General features: G+C 41.5%; 3 protein-coding genes across 3 annotated transcripts in view; 2 read left to right on the top strand and 1 right to left on the bottom strand.

Moving 5' to 3' along the window:
* Positions 1 to 456: 456 nt before the first annotated feature.
* On the bottom strand, positions 457 to 9,645 carry LOC139657932 (nucleolar and coiled-body phosphoprotein 1-like). The gene is made up of 14 exons (XM_071535924.1): positions 9,621 to 9,645; positions 8,471 to 8,531; positions 8,090 to 8,300; positions 7,801 to 7,893; positions 7,608 to 7,688; positions 7,033 to 7,212; positions 6,277 to 6,857; positions 4,789 to 5,328; positions 3,928 to 4,618; positions 3,177 to 3,244; positions 2,857 to 3,000; positions 2,118 to 2,278; positions 1,936 to 2,026; positions 457 to 747 (listed from the first exon to the last, which is right to left on the bottom strand). The coding sequence occupies exons 2-14, from the start codon at positions 8,499 to 8,501 to the stop codon at positions 665 to 667; spliced, it is 2,955 nt and encodes a 984-aa protein (XP_071392025.1). The 5' UTR covers positions 8,502 to 8,531; positions 9,621 to 9,645; the 3' UTR covers positions 457 to 664.
* A 4,808-nt stretch (positions 9,646 to 14,453) lies between these two features.
* On the top strand, positions 14,454 to 18,094 carry pnx (posterior neuron-specific homeobox). The gene is made up of 4 exons (XM_071535920.1): positions 14,454 to 14,624; positions 14,850 to 15,283; positions 17,861 to 17,973; positions 18,058 to 18,094. The coding sequence occupies exons 1-4, from the start codon at positions 14,504 to 14,506 to the stop codon at positions 18,092 to 18,094; spliced, it is 705 nt and encodes a 234-aa protein (XP_071392021.1). The 5' UTR covers positions 14,454 to 14,503.
* aebp1a (AE binding protein 1a) overlaps positions 17,784 to 19,021 on the top strand; it is an 11,907-nt gene continuing 10,669 nt past the window's right edge. Inside the window, exon 1 of the mRNA XM_071535912.1 lies at positions 17,784 to 18,417. Within this exon, the coding sequence (XP_071392013.1) occupies positions 18,162 to 18,417 (256 nt within the window). The 5' untranslated portion in view covers positions 17,784 to 18,161. The remainder of the gene's footprint in view (positions 18,418 to 19,021) is intronic.

Genomic DNA, 19,021 nt, shown 5'->3' with positions numbered 1-19,021 from the left:
CTTGCACAAAATGTACAAAAGTGGGTCATTTTATCCTGCTCTCCCCTTTATGCATCTGGACTTGACAATACATTTTACATCCAAACACAATTAAAAACAGACCTTATTGTTTAGCATTTTGACTAAAATATGTATAAGACAGCAACTCTTCAGAGTGTGCACCTTTTAAAGTACACAAGCAGACATGATGCATGTCATGAACACACTTACACAGAGGTAGTACTCATGACTGAGGTGTTGCAGCCCTCTGTGTGTGGTGGGTGTTCCCTGCATGGCAGGTTTAACACAGGCAGTCATTACACTACAGCGGTCCACTGCCCCTTAGAGGCTAAAACCAACATCTACACCCAAACATAGGAAATGGTCAAAGAAAACTCAAATAAGGAAAAAAGCACAGAAAACTTTATTATTTACATTCATTTATAATGCTGGATCTGATCCATCAATAGAAGCACAACTTAGGATCATAAATAATGACAAAAAAAGAAAAAACAAGTCTATTAAAAACAAAAATTATGCTATTTTGCTATTTACATTCTCTTGATATTTTAATACATCAGCCACCAAAATCTGCTTCTCTTTTTAAGTATAGAAAAAAAATATATACATCTCCTTATCAGGCTTTTTTAACACCCTGGAGGGTTTTGTCATCTGATGTGAATCCTCAATCTGGACTTCCTGCCAGCATCCTGTTGAAGTACAGGACTGCAGGCTCTTCAGTGAGGTTTTGGATGCTGTAGGCGTGTCCTGTGTAACAGAACAACACAGTAAGGAACAACAGAATAACATGAAGACGCTGTATAACAAAGAGCATTATTACTTTTCATGGAGATACACTACCAGTCAAAAGTTTGGACACACCTGATTGAATGTATGTTTTTCATGATCTTAAAGCCATTTTGATCTAAAGGCTTATGCTTAAATGCTAGAATTTAAAATGTGAAAAATAGTAAAAATAAAGAAAAATGTGTGTGACCAAACTTCTGACTGGTACTGTATATCTGGGGCTGTACAAGTATGACTAAAATGACTGTCCAGGTGACTCTTATCTTGCCAAATATTGTCATCACAACTGATTATGTACTATTGATCAACTGGAGAACAAAATTATTTTATTACACCATTCTTACTGGAACAACATATTGACTATTTTCAACTTTCACTTTTTCTACTTTTTAGTGCAGTTACCCTCTCACAGCAGCAGCTAACGTCTCTAAATCAGCAAGGTTACTTCCAATTTTGCAGCGGTCCTTATTCACACATTCACATCAACCTACACTTTATCTTTGGGTTGTTTGGGTCTAATTTATGGGGAAAACAGAGCATTGCCTTCTTGCACTCGTGCTTGATTTTGTGATGAACTTGTAACTTGTAACTAGATTAATTCTAAAGCATAGATGATTTTTTTTTTGCTATTTAACGTTTTTGTATCAGATAGGGAGAAGGAATTTGGCAACATCATCCATGGCAGGGCTCTAAAACACAACCATTATGGCTGCAACTGCGACCTAAATTTGAACTGTGCAAGCTTGAAATCAAATTTGGGAGCACTGGTGTGAGTGCAGGTAACTGTCTTGGTGAGTCTTTAGTGCCATTAATGAAAACCCCTCTGTCTACATCAGTAAAATTCTTCTGATGCCGTTACCAATTCTCAGCTCTTCAAACATGAGAGGCTACTCGCCATGGAAATAGTCATAAACATTAATGTCATAATAAATGTGTGGGGCCAGTGATGAATTCAAGAAGTCACAGGTTTCCAGAACTCAGAAATTTTTTTTTTGCTGGGTGCTCCTAAATTTTTGCTGGTGTTCAGAACTTCCTGAGGTTGGGAGCATCAACGAAATTACTTCAATGCTGCCTTATTATACAGTTATTGATCATGGAAACTAAAATAGAGATATACAATTTAATGCTGTGCTAAATATATATGCTTACCATGTGGCACCATGAAGGATTGTCCTGGGTTGAAATGGGACTCCTTGCCATTGATGGTCATATTCACACAGCTTGTGAGGACGTTAAAAACCTTCAAAACAGAACAAGCAAAAAAAAAAAAAAAAGGTCAGCATAATGGAGCATATATGAGAAGTACAAAAGAGATAAAACAGTTTACTCACTGTTGTGGCATTGTGATCCACCCAAAGAGGCTTCTTCATGTAGGAGCCCAGCAGGATCTTGCCATTACAGAAGGAACGACAGTGCAGATCCATGTGGAAGCCCAGTGCTCTGCCTTGGTAGAAGTACCAGTTAAAATGGTCTGGGGTCATCTCACTTCCATCTACAAGAAGTCAAGGAAAAGTCAAAATTACTTAATGGTAGGGCTGGGCAATAATTCAACATTATCATTTATCTTTCAGTAGAGTTATATGGTGATGAAATAATATGTGATTTTGTTATTGTGATTAACAATTCTTTTGTCTAAAGAAATGTAGAAAGTGAATACTAATTACAATCTCTCATGAAATGAGATCTGGATTAATATATTATTAGAAAGTAACAGTTTTAAATATAGTACTGATTGGCCATGTGGTGCTGCGATAATCGGCTAAAATGCTTAACAGTGACTAGAATTTGAACAGGCATATCTTATGTCGCATTTCAGGTACAGTCATGAAAATGTGTGCATCTCCTAATGTGAAACAAGCTGGTAATGGGGCATGGAAGAAATTAACAACTTTTGGTGAAAATCCAACATGTGGAACTGGCATAATTGCATAGCATTGGCAGAGGTATGCGCTCTACAGAGTACTCTTTTGTTTTGGTAGTTAATTGTATCTGTAAAGTTACCTGCATCTATAAATAATTTAAAAATTAAGTGTGTTTAGATTCTATATTTTAGCAGATATATTTTCTTACTGTCGATCATGACAGGCCACAGACTCTTGAACCACTCCGTTAGGTTGGCCTTATCCTTAACCTGCAAGACCAGCGGTCTGAGAGGAGGACCACACAGTTCTGATTCAGACAGCACAGGATGGACGTCTCTGGAGGAAGGGAGAGCTGAACAGACAAACAGTAAAGATAGAAAGAAGAGTTAAATTACACATAAGAAACGTATTAGGATGGCTCAGAGAATACATCATGTCTACAAATTTAACAAACTTTACTCAAAGCAAATCTTTGATATTTTTAGGCTAGGGCATGGTTCATGAATATGCAGAATGTTTAAAACGTACTGCAGTCCTCATTTTCCTCATAATGGTCCAGCTTAATCATGGAGTATGGCCCACTTCTGAGGCTTAACCTGCCAAAAAGCAAAAAAAACAAAACAAAACATCAAAACACAATTCATTTTGAAAAGGAAAAAGGTTAAAAGGCCCATTTGCATCTAGAACGATAACTATAAAGATAACAACAAACAGTAATGATACATTCTTGCTCAAGCATTCACATGACAACAATATAGTTTTATTTTGCCGCACGACTTTTCAGACCAAAATAAAAGATTATTCCTGACTTGCTTTTACTTTACTCACTCTCTAAAGTAACTAAATAGTTGTAGGATTTGAATTCATGAATTGCTGCAAAGGAGAAAGGAGCCGGGAGAATCAAGTGTTCTGTTACGGGAGCTGTCTTGCTTGAAGATAAGTTTTATGAGTAAAACAATCTGATGGTCTCCTTTCTCTTCTGCAAGACGACCTATCTAAGCAAAGGCAAATGAAGCCTTCGCTGCAGTGAGCTACCAAATTCTCCGCCCCCCTTCTTAGAACTTTGACTGGCTGAAAATGTTTTATTGTTGTCTCTGCAGTCCCAAAAAACAAAACGCTCTGAGATCGAACCAAAAATACAGTTATCGTTTTAGATGTTTTTATAGTTACCGTTGTAGTGGGAACACAGACGTTCCATCCTACTAGAAAGATTTAAATCTTTTTATAGTTCTAGATGTGAGTGGGCCTTGAGAGTGGCACCATTTAGCCTGTTCCTTACATGCTATCTGAGTGACTGTCCTGTAGGATCTCATGGTTCGAAGGCCAGCTCCGCCTCTTCCTAGATTCTGCACCATACATCGCGACCGAGGCACTGTCAGTCTTGTTGAGTTTAATGTGGTCAGTGGCAGGAACTTGTACAGGCTCCTCAGCAGGACACCCAGTGACATTGCTGCTCTGAACAGACTGCTCCTCCTGGACAGAGAACATTTTACGGCTGCTCTTCTGGCGTGTGTCTCGACCGCTGGCCGCAGCAGGGATCTCGGCGCCTGAGGTGAAAATGTCCTTAAACGTGGCCGAAGAGCGCTTGACAGTCTTTGATGCTGAAAGTGGTTTCTCTTTCGGTAGGGGCTCAGGAGCTCCCCCCTGTGGCTTTGGCGAGACCGCCATGTTGCCGTTTTTGGGGCTTCCGAGTGCGGGGGATTTCCGTCGTTTAGGCTGCGTTCCCCTTCCCTTGGGAGTTTTGGGGCTCTTGGGATTGGGGTTTTGAGGTTGTGAAGAGATGCTCTCCACATCCTCAGAGAGTTCATTAACCTTCCACCAGCTACTGGTAGGTTTCCTCCTCCGTCTCTCTGGTACTAGCGTCTTGACATGCTCTTTGGGGAGAGTTCTTTGGGGAGAGATAGGGGCTGGTGTGCCGGGCATTTTTTTATTAGGGGTGTGATGGTATATTCTGTCAAAAATCCTTTCCCCTGTAAAATATCACACATGGAGCATCTTAATATGTTTGTTAACATTGTTGCATCTTTATAAATCTACAGTGAGAAAAAACAGATTACAACTTATAACTTGAAAATGAATTAAATTATTTTATAAAAGATTAACTCTGAGCCCATCTGTGGAAACAAACCCCTGACCTTACCTGCAGCGAGGCTGTGCTCTCTGTGCAGGAGGGCCACAGGGCTGAGCAGTCCAGGGTCCAGGTCCCGATCTGGAAACTGATGCTGCTCCTCCTGATCATCATTAAATTCTTTGTCTGTCGGTGTAGACTCGTGTGGTGTTTCTCTCCTCTTAGTTCTCTTTTTGGTCAGTCTGGCCTTCTTTTTCTCTGTCTTTCGCATTGCGGTCTCACTGGGTGACGGCGCAGACTGCTTCTGATTTCTCTCCTCTAAATCTTCTTCCTTCCTGGCCTTTATGGGCAAAGGTTCTTTTGCTCTGGGCTTTTTGTGGTTCTGTTTTGACTTCTTGACCACAGGTGGGTCGGTAACCTTTGTTTCTTCTGCGCTCAGAGAGCAGTTCAGCCACCACTCTCCAGGCTTGTTCCTTTTCCTTCTCCCAAGCCCCTGGTTGTCTTCAGATGAGCTTCCCTCGCCAGCACTTGGTTTGGTCTGCTTGGCCTTTCCATTTGCTGGATCCTTTGATATCACTTTTCTTTTCGCTTCTGGTTTTATGATTTCTTTGGCTAGGGGACAACAGGCAAAAAAAACACCCTTTTATCATTTGAGATGCTTAAAGGATATGGCTGGTGTTTTTTAATGCATTGCTTACCGGCAACAAATCCTATGAAAATAACAAAATCAACAATGCGTTTGCTCTACTCCTGTTACTTTCTGACTTCCCACGTACCATTTTTAGCCATCAACCTGGAAGTCATTGGTTCCACGTGTAAGCTAAAAACCTTGAAATACAGCTCACAAAGACATAGTTTACATTTTAAAAAGTTTAAAAAAGTTACCACGAAAAGTCAGGCTGTTATTACCAAATCAAATTCAAATGGGAACAAATTCTTCATTACGCTGGGGACTATTTTCGGTGCTACAGAACTACTTTCCTGAGATCGCAAAGTGTTTACAGCCGGCTTATTAAGTTGTTTGAGGAAAAAGTCGGCTGGCCCGGTGCATCATGATGATGAAATAGGTTGCCCAGAGCAACGGCATGGCTCTTTGACGTGTTTTTAATCGTTTTTTTTTTAATACAGTGCAGTTCTATGGCTGCTGGGACATGGCTGCATTGGGCACCAGCTACATGGACGAGACTTGTTGGCAAAACAAAATCATTGCTGATTTTGTTATTTTCATAGGATTTGTTGACGGTAAGCAATGCATTAAAAAAACCATTAAAAAAGCCAAATTTCCAATGTGAATGAACAGAATTTTTGGTGGATATGAGCACTTTATTTGGCTCAAAGTTGTTACAATAAAATAAAGCTCATTTGACTCATCAAGGCTGTGAATCTTCTGGTTTCTACCTTCTACCTTATATAGTTGTTAATGTTTACAAATATTGATCTAGCAGTCCTAGGCCACAGAAACAGTATAGGAATATTCCTTTTAATGACCAATGTTTATAAATAGCCAAAAGATTCAGTGTTAACACATAGGAAGAGATTTAAATGGTAGCAGGACCTTACCTGGACCAAAATTCTGCTCTGCTTGTTGTCCTGGAGAATATGGGTCTACAGCACCTCCATGCTCTTCACTGCTCTGCTCCTGGTTTTGCTCCTTTAGAGTCTCCACAGACAGAGTCTCTTTTACTGCATCAGACACCTGAATCCTTTCTCTGGTCCCCTTTAACGACTTAACTTGGCTCTTCTTGGCATTTTCTTTACTGTTTTTTATAGACTCTGATCTCCTCACCTCAGAAGACTTTGGAGCTTTCTTTTCCTTTTTCAGAGTGGATTTTCCTTTAACAGACTCACTGGTGGCACTGTCTTTAGGTTGGTCCTCTGCCTTGTCGGCAGCTTTGGTTTCTTTAGATGGCATCTTGCTACGCCCTGCCTTCTCTGGTTGGCTGTCCTTTGTCCCCTTGTCAACTGATCTTTCTTCGTCAGTGCTGGAAGTTTTGCTCTGCCTCTGTCTGGATATACTCTTGCTGTGGCCTTTTTTACTTGGGATGGAAAACCAAAGAGGAGTGGCATCCTCCAGAATCAGGAAGTCATCTTCTGGCTCAGGAGGAGTGGGTTCTTTTACCAGAGACAGTGACTTCATGGGGCTTAAAAGAAGAGCGATGAATGGATTATTCACTGTTCTATGTTGAGTGCTAAAGTAATTCAGAAATGCACAAAGGGTAAGAAGCTTGCATTATGTAAAGCTGTTACAATTATGGCCATTTTTCATCAGAGAGACAAGGCAAGCATCAAATGAATAAGTGGTACTGTTCAACTCACCATGCACGTTTGGGCTGCTCAACATCTCTAAGCTTCTGTAGAAACGCAGTCATGTTTTTTCCCACACTGGTGCACATCTCCACTGGCAGCTGCCTGTTCGTACTTTCTGACTTCTTCTCATGAGCTGAGTGTTGAGTTTCCTGTCTAACTGCTGGCACTGGTGGGTCTGTACTCCCCTGCCTGGTAATAAGCAATATGCAAAAACAACACAAATGACTGAATAAAGTTCCGCTATAGCACAAGAAAATTAAACAATATATTGTTGCATTAAATGTACATCAAAGTGTTAAATGTACATCTGTCTGATGTGTTTGATGTTAGTGACACTTTTGAATTGAGCTTATCCACCTTGCTGTACCGAAAGCAAATTCCACTGACCTTGGTCATGTGGTCATTAATAAATAATTAATTGATTGATTGATTGAAAAGGTGTTTGCAATATTATATTTTCATTATAATTAACTTCTTTGTCTAGCTCTATTACATGGAAAATGGACTTTCATATCTTTCATGTCACCTCAGTGAAAGCGCAAAGTAAATACAATAACGTATATAAAACATGGATCAATTCTTACTTTGGTGTTTTTTGGGGGGCCTCCAGGTCAGGTGTTTGACATTTGTTGGGTGTTTTCTCTGTGACTGGGTCAGTCTCTTTGCTGCAGAGGATAGTCAATGTAGAGCAAATGAATACACTTGGAGCATAAACATTATCCACTCCTGAAAATGAACTATTAACTATTGTGTTGATTAAGTTTTAAAAAGCCTCACCATGACAATGCCTCCTTCTTTGTGTGAGTAGAAGTCTTTGATTTGCTTAAAGCAAACTTGTTCGGTGGAGACTCCAACTCAGCATCACCACTCCTAGAGGAAAGGAGAAATATTAAAGAAACATGTGCTGTAGGTTAACTAGTGAAAACACACTGACTTGCAATCTCAATGTCGACTTTTACATTCACTTTCCTAACCCAAACAGCACTACAGACAAAAAGTACATGCAAAAGTTATTTCAGACAACTTATTTTCTACTTGAAAGGCATAATTATATAATGCTCCTTACTCCTGTGTGATTTGCCCATTACACTGGGGCTTCTGGATGGGGAGAGGCACCGTCTTGAGCTCTTCCTGTACATCATCTTCACAGGCAAAAAGAATTGGGGACACAGTTCTGTCTTTTTCATAGTCTTGCTCCTCCAGATCCATATTCCACGATGTTGCAATGGGGCTGGATGTCTTCATTGGTCGATGCTCTTTAAACGGGCTGTCCATATCTACAATGAGGAAAAGTAGCATTCATCAACAGGCCAGGCAAAATACAGCTGCACTCAAGACAGGGCAAGGTAACAAGTACTCTAATTTAATATGGATTTATAAATAAATCCTTCATAACGCATTAGAGCCCAAGTAGATTCTCAGTATCATGCATGTACGAGTTTCTTACCAATGTCAAGTTTTGGACTCAGTGACTTCATTGCTGGTTGTAGGGTATCTTCTGTAGGAACCTAAAGGGTAAAGAAACACCTCATGTATGGGACATACAGGACAGCTCAAAGCAGAAAATCAAACAAAATTTCACAGCAGTAAAAAGCAAGGTGTGGACCTACTGTCTTGAACAGCAGTGAATCAACAACCTACGCAAGTCTAATTTACAAGACCTTAAAGGTGCTATATATGATATTCAGCCCTACTAGATGTCAACAAACCACTATTTGCTATGTAGCGATATAGGGGAGTAATGGCATGCTGAGCAGTGAATTATTTAGATAATTATTTAGATGTATGCATGCGCCACCAGTTTTAGACATATGCATGCGTGGAGAACCAGGAGAACCCCCACAGCTCTAGACGCAACACTTATCTACCAGCTTTTGGAGATTGCTAAACTCTATCAAGGCTGCCAACATTATTAAAATAATAGTCCACTTTTCTGTGTCTTTTATTAAATAACATTTGTGAATGAAGGATTTTTTTTATCAATATAAACATTTATTAATCTAATACAGCTGTATGCCTACACACACACATATAGATACACTGTTTTTGTTTGTTTGTTTAGATGATGCTAATAAGTATACTAGTTGATGTTGTTCAGTCTCCCTCAATTAGCGGCGGTCGCAGGACTCATGAACTTCATAAGCATGTATAAGTTCAGTTTAATTTAGTTTATTGGTTTGAGTGTGGATTAGGAAATGTATGTGAGTTGCAAAAATTATTTTTTGCAACTTGTTCATGGCTATGCATGTTTATTGGTGGATTAACGGAAGCCATAAACAAATATTACATGTAAGGGTACTTTATTATTATACTTGATTGTATGTAGCCTATGTGTTGTGGAGTTTTTTCAGTGACACCGCTCATATTCTTTAGCTTAGTTAAAGAATATTTACATTGTACTGTACATTAGCTGTAAACTAGCTAGCAACAGAATAGAGTGACCAGACGTCCCGGTTTAGCCGGGACAGTGAATGCCCGACCATAACTGTAGTCACCGACAAATAGTAGACGTAACGTTAAAATATAATTTTAGAGCGCTGCATTTCAAAATAACGCTGTCTTACTAACTTTTCACTCGTATTTTACACAGATGTTACCGTTTGCTGTACCGTCCACCGCCATTTTCGTTTAAACTCGCGCATGCGTACGCCTGGAACTGCTGCTACAGTCGCGCATGCGTACGCCTGGAACTGCAGTGTTCGGTCTGGAACTGCGGGGGCGGGGGCTCTCCGGCTCTGCAGGTCGATGATATTGGCTTTTCTTCCCCTCGAAAAACTAGTAGTAGCGGGACAAAAATCTGTCCGGAAGAAGAAAAATAATAATAATGATAAGTATGCAAGATAATAACAGTGTGCTTTGCCTGCGGCAAGCACATTAATTACTATTTGCATGTAATGCCAACAATAAAATAGGCTACAGGTTCCATCCATGCCCCTCGCCACCTACACAACACATTTCGGCAGCGTGGATATCGTAGAATTCTCCACATTCCTACTTCTCAGTCTAATTTACCACTTTGTTGGATGCGCATGCGCTCAGGTTGTAATTACAATAATTCCGACATCACATGAAGGCAGCATTTTACATTGAAACGCATTCAATATTGCAAAAAGTTTTATATTGTGATGTAGCTAAACTGGCTGTAGCCTACATGACTTCAACTGTCACATAATAGCCGACTGAGCTCAATATGCTTGAGTTATTAGTTATTAGTCAGGCTATTAGGGTTGTCTCTGTCGTCATCAACGCAGCAAGCAAAATGTTTCTCTGGGTGTTTCTTCAATTCAAAGTGTATTTCAGTAGTCTTCCATGCTACAAGAGCCACAGGAGATGAATTAGAAGGGAAACAAAATACAAATGTTATTCAAATCCAAAAGTCCGACCATATGCTTGTGCATGAGCCATTTGCCTGTCCACACAGGAGTTCTGGTGCGGCATGATGCCTCATCAGGAAACAGTTTGCCTCTCTAGATTTAAAAAAAAGCCTACACAATGATTCTCAAAGTGGAGTCTGGGGACCATGAGGTCCTTAAAAGGGTCGCAGGGGGTCCCCAGCAAAACAGGAATAGTTTGATTTGAGCCCAATGATAAGGATGACTGTTAGGATCATAGGTTTTACTCTTTCCACTGTAGTTATCGCCTCACAGTATGTGCAGTGTATAGTATTCTCGATGGGGCTCCTTGGGGACAGTCTTATTGAACAGGAGTCAGTGGTCTAATGCTCTTTTGAGTTCCTTGATATGAAAAGGTTTGGGAACCCCCAGCTAAACAAACGTGTTGGTCAGCACGAACTAGGATTTTTTTTCAGTTGAATAGGTCTACAGTACATTCAATAGGCCAGTAGAGGGCTCACTTCACCTTTGCTATTATAATGTCTGAATTGAATATCGCACCAAAATAGCCTACTTCAATAGTATTCAGCAGTCAGCAAAACAAAATGTTAAATGAACTGATATCAATATCGAAATGTTATTGTAGCACTATTGTGGGTTTAAGAAGTGGCCCACGTTTTTCCTATACTACTTGATGTTTTCATGTAAAACCTTAAAAGCATAAAATGATAAACTGATAAGGGCTCTGAAGAAGATCCGGCATGGCGCTTTTAAGGCTGTTTATACTAATTTAGTTCAAGGTGACAGTTAATTCTTTTTTAAAAGTCTGAATTTTATTTTATTTATTTAATGTGTGTTTATTTTTTGTGGAAACCTTGCATGCTATGGATTTTTTTTTCAGTTGGATTAAGATCAACTGGAGATGGGACTTGTGTTTTGGTTTGACAAAATTATTATGTTTATGTGTAATGGTGGAAGCCTCGGCGCCCTTTGTGGAAGTTGGGTGCTGTGGATTTGTAGCCACATCCACTATAGTTTAATCATGGAGTCAGGGAATTGTGGTCAGGTTTTTTTTTATTTTTATTTTTTTTGCAGCCTCTGAAGCAGCCAGAAAGAGCAGCCAGTTGCTCTGGCTGAGAGCTGGAAACACAGCAGAGTCCAAAGAATGAACATCCATCTCATGACTAAGACCCGCTGACATAGGAATGGCAGCATGAGATACTGTAGCTGTGTGAGGCTTTGCAGCAAAATTCCACATTCATATTACTCTTTGAATATATTATATCTTTGCCCATTTCCAAAGCAACTTTTTCTGTTATCATTGAATGTAAATTAGAGCAGTGATTCTCAATCTTTTTCATATCAAGGACCCTAATTTAGTCCATATTTGGGCCACGGACCCCTATTTGATGAGATTTTGTCTCTTGGAACCAAATCTGAGAATATTTTTATTGTCAGATATGATTTTGTCCAGAACTCCATGACTATCTGTATTGTAGGTAGAGAGATAACAGAGAAACTATGATCAAAACAGTAATTCTTCTACATTCTCTAATTGTGTTAACTTCTTCTAAATTAAATAATGCTGAAGTTTAATAATTCATCAATTTGCTGGGGACCACCTGGAACCCCCTCAGGGACCTCTGGTGGTCCCCGGACCCCATGTTGAGAACCACTAAATTAGAGTGTTCAGAGATCCCATGCTCTCCAACACCAAAGTTGCTTGAAAAAGTAAATGCACTTTAGTAGGCAAAATGAAAAGTTTTGACTGAAACTTGACAGAAACTCCAGGTTATATGATGAGATTTAGGTGTGGTATGGCATTTTTCATGTTTTTTTTCCCCCCAACTAGATTTCTACTGTCTTTACTATCTACTTCTGACATAATACCATGATTCAGGTGCTCTTTAATGAAATCACAATGGAGAATGGCTTTAAGGGATGTCTTTTCATGATCATGCTCAGTTGTTTATCTAGTTTTTGTGAATTTCAGGTGTCTTTCTTTTTGTCTCTTTATATACAGTTTATAACGCCCACATGCCTCACATCAGGATAAGCCCGTGATCAAGTTTGGATGTGCATACATTTCTTTTCTTTTTAATCAAAACTTTCCCATTTACCGTTTAAAAAAAACAAAGATTAATACAAAACTGTGATGATGCCAAAACACCCATTCAAACATTATTTAGAAGTTTGTGGCCCACTCTCACTCCAGCAAAGACGCACCGCGCACAAAGGCAGAGAGACGCGTGTTAAAGTGTGGCAGCATGAAAGCTCACAAAAGAGCACTACAAGTTAGGAATGCTAAGGGCACCCCTGGGTGCTGCTATAAATGCCTTTCAAAACCATTGTTAAGCAGATAATAGTCGTGTTGTCTCCTCCCCTGTCTCATTGCAATGGAGACACATCTGTGACGCTGGGATACTGTGAGGTAGTTATGAATAGGTGAAGGAGTGAGATCTTTGTTTCTGCCTCCATGTGACCTTGTAAATGGCTCTAACTGGCTCTTTAGCATTCCTGTTTTTGTCTGCTGCACTTTTCTAACATCCTTGTCTTTAGGAATGAGATCACTGGAATATTCTTGCTACAAGGACTGAGATGCATTATTTTCTGTTTAGGCTATATGATTTCACCAATGGGATGTAGGCTCTGTTCCTTGAGCCTCATTTGCCAGCTGTGAGAGAAATTAGTTTAAATTAGTTGAATGTAGCATATTCTCTTCGCCCCTTTGCCTCATCATAGCCCCCCATCTTCTTCATCCCCTCATCTTTCTCCTCATCTTTCACTCCCCTACTTTCCTCCCTGAGTTTGTCCATTTCCCCCTGTGTGCTGCTGAACAAAGGCCAGGGTCGCAGAGGGTCAAGCCTACTGGTGACATCTGCTAATTGTCCTGATGGGCCGGCCTCTCTTGTCCTTTCAATACCAGTCGCTCTGTAGGTGTCTGTAGCTGGGAGCACGCTGGCAGCTGCCACTGTACACCACCTTTATGGCTTACCTCCACAGGGTCATTTACCCCCTATATCTATACTGGCCCCCCCTTGAGAACTAATCCATATAATGTGGATCTAAAGATCAGACTATTACAAGTACTTTAAACCCCTCTATGGATTGTCATGGCAAGGATTAGTTTGAACTCACAGTCATCCTGATTAATACCCTGACTCTGATCACTCTCATTTGCTCTCAGTCATTTAGTGCTGTATCACTGGGGTTATTTACTGTTTCATGAATCATCCAAAGTCATCAACTAATGTTTGCTGCTTTTGTAAGGAAAATCCCTTTGTGTACAAAAAACAAAAGTCTGTTCTCTCTTCTTGAGCTCTTTGTATTGCCTTTCTTAGCACTTGCTCTTACATAATCACTCTATGGTCACAGGAATATTGTAAGGACACCAAGGCCCTGACCTTATTATTTTTGGTTGCTTGTAATGTGATGGTTGGCTGGGTATATATGAATAATATAAACAGTGATAACAACAATCTTTAATTGATTCTGCTTGAAGCGTCATATCTCAAATTCTCACTGAGTGGGACTGAAGCATGTAGCTCAGTGCCAATGATCAGATGGGCAATTGCACTCATAAACTTGTTAGTGGGCTTCTAATTAAACCTAAGTGCTTTGTGAGGACGTTACACTTAACAGGACAAACGGCACTATTGAAACTGGGACACAAGGGAGACAGAGGCGCAACTTTCCCTCTGAGGAGTCGATCAATTAGCATCACAACCCGCGTTCACGTGTCCTACCGGCGTAAAATCTCACATTTGCAAATAATGACAAGGGAGACGACAAAAAGGAACACGGCCCGCAAAGAAAGGGGCACATTTTAACCAGATGCCCGGCAATAAATAACAGGGTAGATGCCCCCCCGCAGCTGCGCGCGGGCATTAACATGTTGAAGTGGCCGCACGGGGGTCCCACGGGGCCGGAGCGTGTCTGCGCGTCTGCACAGGAAGACGTGAGCCTGCAATTGTCCTGCAAGACGCATCGGTTCATTTGGGTAGCTTTTTGAATGAAATGTAAATTTGATGCTCAAGTGGCGTGTGCTGGCCGTGTATATATAAGCCCGCTGGCCCATGCAGAGGAGCACAAGCAAGTGACACCGTGTCCTTTTCGGTCCTCGGGGAGTATACAGGCTACACGTTGACATGCAACCAGACAAGTTACCGCATATCCACAGAACACCTTTTTCTGTGGATGATATTTTGGACCCCGCAAAATTTACGAGAAAACAGCTGAAGGCAGATAATGAACTTGCAAGGGACACAGGTAAGATTCATACATAAATCTAACCTACCATCACTTTGTATGAGAAACTTATGGATTTAAATCTGGCTGGTGTAGATGACTAAATGTTGCCTTATTATCATGGTTTATTAAATAATAAGCATGTTGAGGTGAACCTGCTGCTGCATAACAGCTATCATATGTCTTTGTCTTGAGTTGATGTTGGCCTTTTTGACTTATATATCAATTTACTGCTTTTACTTTAAGGAGCTTCTACTATGAGAGATGAACCAAGAGAGAAACGGCACCCGGCAACAGGTGAATGCTGCGACCCGGAGGAGGCAGCCGCGTGCCCGGGTCAGCTCTCCTCCGACTGTCGGGAGGACCGCCGGAGCTCGAAGGGGAAAAGTCGACGGATCCGCACGGCTTTCTCACTCGAGCAGCTCCGCATCCTGGAGCTCAGTTTCCAGAGCTGCCACTACCTGTCGGTGCTGGAGCGGCACGCCATCGCCTCGGCCCTGCGCCTCTCCGAGACTCAGGTCAAGATCTGGTTCCAGAACAGACGCACGAAGTGGAAGAAGGAGCGGCAGGGGAAGGAGCCCGAGGAGGAGCAGCAGCACGGCTTCACATATCCGGCCATCTATTCATCATCCCTAGGCTACAGTCCGTTTTACTGCCAGCAGCGCGCACCGGTTCAGCTGGTCGCGCCGCTATCACTGGCGCCGTATCATCATTATTACAGATGATGCGCGACTCTGACCGAAGTGACTGAACATGTGCCAATATTCCCAGAAACTGTTGGTACTGTTATTAATACTTATTTATGAGAGCCAATGTGCCAAATGGAGGCTGTGTTAAAAGTGAAAATGAATAATGTTAAATATTTTCTTATGGAATTCTGCTGATAAATTATTTTGATACACATTGTTTTTGAAACTGTTCCCGTTTGTTCTTTGCTTCTTGAAATACACTGACTTGATACTAAAAGATTTCAAAGATGAACATTATGGTCTTCAGTTAGAAGGGTCACATTCCTGAAACTCCTTCTAATGGCTCCAGCGTAGATAAAGAGGTTTTCTAAGATTGGGGTTAGGTGTGTGTGTGTGTGTGTGTGTGTGTGTGTCAAACAGATGATGTGGAGTGGATATCTTAAATAATTGGCAGACTCCTTCCAACACTTTCTTGGCCAAGGGTTAGGGCATAAAAAAACTGTCTTTCTACTTTTGTCTCTCATTCTCTTCTACACATAGACACACACTCTCTCACACACACACACGCACACGCCTGAGCACATCTGTGTGCAATTTAGCACATAGGCTTATCGTCAGATGTCAGAAAGGGCCATTGGGTATGAACTCCACGAACTCAAATCCATTGTCACCGAGGAGAGAAATAAATGAAGTATTTAGGTTAAATATAAATATAATTATTCTAAAAGAAGCTATATGCCAGTAGCCAAAACAATATTATGATTTCAGGAAAAAAAAAGTGCAACCCTCTTTTATTCAAGTGCTAGAAATCCATGATAACTGAGTCTAAATATAGACTATATAATATCTATATAAATGGTTAAGGCATGAAATATGTAATTACCTGCTGCTGTTTTATGTAAGGAATACTCCATGGCAGCCGTTTAGTGTGAAAGATCTTTGAAATACCCTGGAGCTCCCACCATCAATGGAATGGAAGTATTAGAAACAGATGGAGGGAAAGGAAAACAATAGAAGAGTGGGCAAAATGAAAGATTGCGAAGACTGTTGTTTCCCACACACACACACTTACACACACACACACACACCATATCCGCCAAAATTGTGAGGCTCAGCGGGAAAGTGAGTCACCATCTAATGGAAATAAATGACAGACTTTATTCCATGATGAAACACACAACTGATGTGTCTGGCTGACAGGTGACATGTTGCAGCAATGACACGGCTTTTCCACCCTGCAGGTAAACCATAGGCAACAGGCATGCTATTGTAGAGACTAGGATGTATTGTAGACAAACACATCCTGAGTCTGTGAACTTCAGCTGTCCATCAACTGATGAAGACAAGATGATGAAGCAGAATGGAATGTCCGTCTGACTCTATAACCTTATTCAATATGCTCACCCAGAAATAAAAGCCTTAGATCCTCACATCTGGTCATAATTAATCTGATTGAAGTAATGCTGTGTAACCCATTGGTGACCAACAGGCAAACCACAATGAAAAGCTGTTTTGTTATACATAATAAGTTATTCTAGATATTAACACAACATCACTCAAGGCATGTCATTTATGTCCAAATGTTTTGAAAATGATAGTATTTAAACTTAATTTTTTTTTACATGGGCCCAAGCTTTAAGTCTCTATTCATTTTATCCACCTTTTTCTAGTGGTGTCTAATAAGAGTAAAGGAGAGGTGCTGACATCTCTGTAATGTAGAAATGTGTATCTCCAAATTGTTTTGGTCAGTGAATTTCTCTCTTTCTGTGTGTGTGTGTGGGTATGACTTAAGTCACTTTCAGGTACACACACCAGACTTAAGACCAGTTGATTGGGGAGAGCTTGTGAAATTGGGGACAAAAGCCGTGTCCCCAATTGGTAAAAAGCTGATTTTTTGGTCGGTGGTTAAGGTTAGGGTTAGGGTTAGGTTTAGGCAAGTTAGGGTTAGGGTTAGGGTTAGGGTAAGTCTCCAGGAAATGAATGTAAGTCTATGTAAATACCCCAAAAGTGACATAACTGAGTGTGTGTAAGAGTGTGTGTGTGTGTGTGTGTGTGTGTGTGTGTGTGTTCAAGTCTGCTTAACTCTCAACCTGAGACTTGAGGTATTTTTATATATTCAAGTAATCTTTCCTATAATTTGATTTCCTCACTATAATCAACAGGAATTACACCCTGGTTAAACAGTCTCTAGGTAAAACTAAGGGTGAAACTTTTCTCTTTCTTTCTTTCTTTCTTTTTCCCTCTCCTCCTTTCTTTTTGTCTCACTTTTTGTCTTTCTTCCCTCCCTCCCTCCCTCCCTCTCAGGAATGTGACGTTCGGCAGACGCTCCTCCCCCTCGCGCGGCAGACGAGCGAAGGAAAGGGGGTGAAGGGCCATGAAGGAGAGATGTGACCAAGGGAGTATGCGAGAGAGGAGGAGGAGAAGGAGGGAGGGAGGGAGGGAGGGAGGAGGACTGGGCAGGGAGGTGTGCTGCTGCTGCTGAAAAGCCCCACTCCAGACAGCTGCATTTCCTTTCCTCTGCTTTCAAAGTCTCCAGCCCCTCCACACTTTCTTCCTCTCTCCATCCAGGACGACAGGAACGAGGCTCTCCGCGACTCCACTGGTCTCCTCCTGCAGTTCTTCCCGCTGCAGAGAAGCAACCGGAACGCATCACTTGACGAAGACTCTTCAACGACCACAAAGTCTGGTATCCCGAGACAGCTGGATCTCTGCATGTGCGGGTCATATGTTAGTTATTGTGTGTGTGTGTGTGTGCTCTGTAACAGCCAAAGCCCCTGGTTCCAGACGCTGCCAGAAGGCTAAACTACAGCAAGAAGCCTAGTTTCATATTTTGGATTCTCCTGGACTAAGTCGGGGTCTGTTACATCCAATGAGGGGCGATGTGCTGGCCCTGTGGGTCGGCCTGGCCCTCTGCCTTGCGCTGGCCTACGCTGGCGAAGACGCAAAGGAAAGCCGAGTCTCCAGAGGCCACCGGGCTCAGGTGAGAGAGGTCAGAGGGACCGGGCCGGACGAGCGAGGGAGGAGGGAGGGAGAGGACGCCGCGATGGCCGACGAGCCTGTCGAGGCGGCGGAAGGAGAGAAGGCGAAAGCGAAGAAGAAGAAGACACCTGAGGAGATAGAGGCAGGTAAGTGGAAGCTTCTTTTGCATTGGTATGAAGAGAGATGAATCTTGCAGGCAGCTAAGTAAGAGGAAATTAGGAACTAAAGATGCACAACTGAACACTGAACACACGTGGATCAGTGACTTAAGATGACATCAGAGTCTGGTGTTCTCCCAGTGGGTGCATTTGCATGTTAATCAGCACATTTGCGTGTAAATCAGTGTGTACTTGTATGTGAGAAAGACTGTGTGCAAGTTCCAATAAGACTCCTCTACTTTCTTTCCTCTCAGCTTGCAGCCAAGTGAGTTAAGGATGCACAGACAGGAAAGGCTGCAATCAGTCCTCGAGGCAGGAAAACATTTGGTTTGAATTGAGCAACCCGCCGTTATCTGTCTTCTGCCTCCAGCTTTCTCCCCGAAGGAGTAACTATTAGGCTGAGTTCTTCTTCTTCAACAACAATTTGCACTGATTCCCACGTTTTTTTTTTACTTTATTACAGCGTTAAAGGTTTTATGCGTGTCCTGTATGTGTTGTTTTGAAGCGATCCCACATAAAAAAAAAAAGCCTCTGCTTGGTTTTTAATGAGAGTATCACACAGCGATTCAGAGATGCTGGGGCCGACACTTGC

This window comes from Centroberyx affinis, unplaced genomic scaffold (genome assembly GCF_046629955.1).
Source record: "Centroberyx affinis isolate AG114_WGS23_722 - 3 ecotype Tasmania unplaced genomic scaffold, CSIRO-AGI_Caff_v1 ptg002782l_1, whole genome shotgun sequence".
In the NCBI taxonomy this organism is placed as follows: Eukaryota; Metazoa; Chordata; class Actinopteri; order Beryciformes; family Berycidae; genus Centroberyx; species Centroberyx affinis.
Note: the sequence above shows the minus strand (reverse complement) of the source record. Positions and strands in the feature narration are given on the sequence as shown.

Bases quoted from the DNA above. Each gene is read 5' to 3' on its own strand.
- LOC139657932 (XM_071535924.1), bottom strand. From the start codon at position 8,501: ATGAAGTCACTGAGTCCAAAACTTGACATTG. The intron at 8,301-8,470 runs GTAAGAAACTCG...TCCTCATTGTAG, and splicing joins GAGTCCAAAACTTGACATTG to ATATGGACAGCCCGTTTAAA. The intron at 3,245-3,927 runs GTAAGGAACAGG...GCTTTTTGGCAG, and splicing joins GACAGTCACTCAGATAGCAT to GTTAAGCCTCAGAAGTGGGC.
- pnx (XM_071535920.1), top strand. From the start codon at position 14,504: ATGCAACCAGACAAGTTACCGCATATCCACAGAACACCTTTTTCTGTG. The intron at 14,625-14,849 runs GTAAGATTCATA...TTTTACTTTAAG, and splicing joins TGAACTTGCAAGGGACACAG to GAGCTTCTACTATGAGAGAT. The intron at 17,974-18,057 runs GTCTGGTATCCC...GCTCTGTAACAG, and splicing joins GACTCTTCAACGACCACAAA to CCAAAGCCCCTGGTTCCAGA.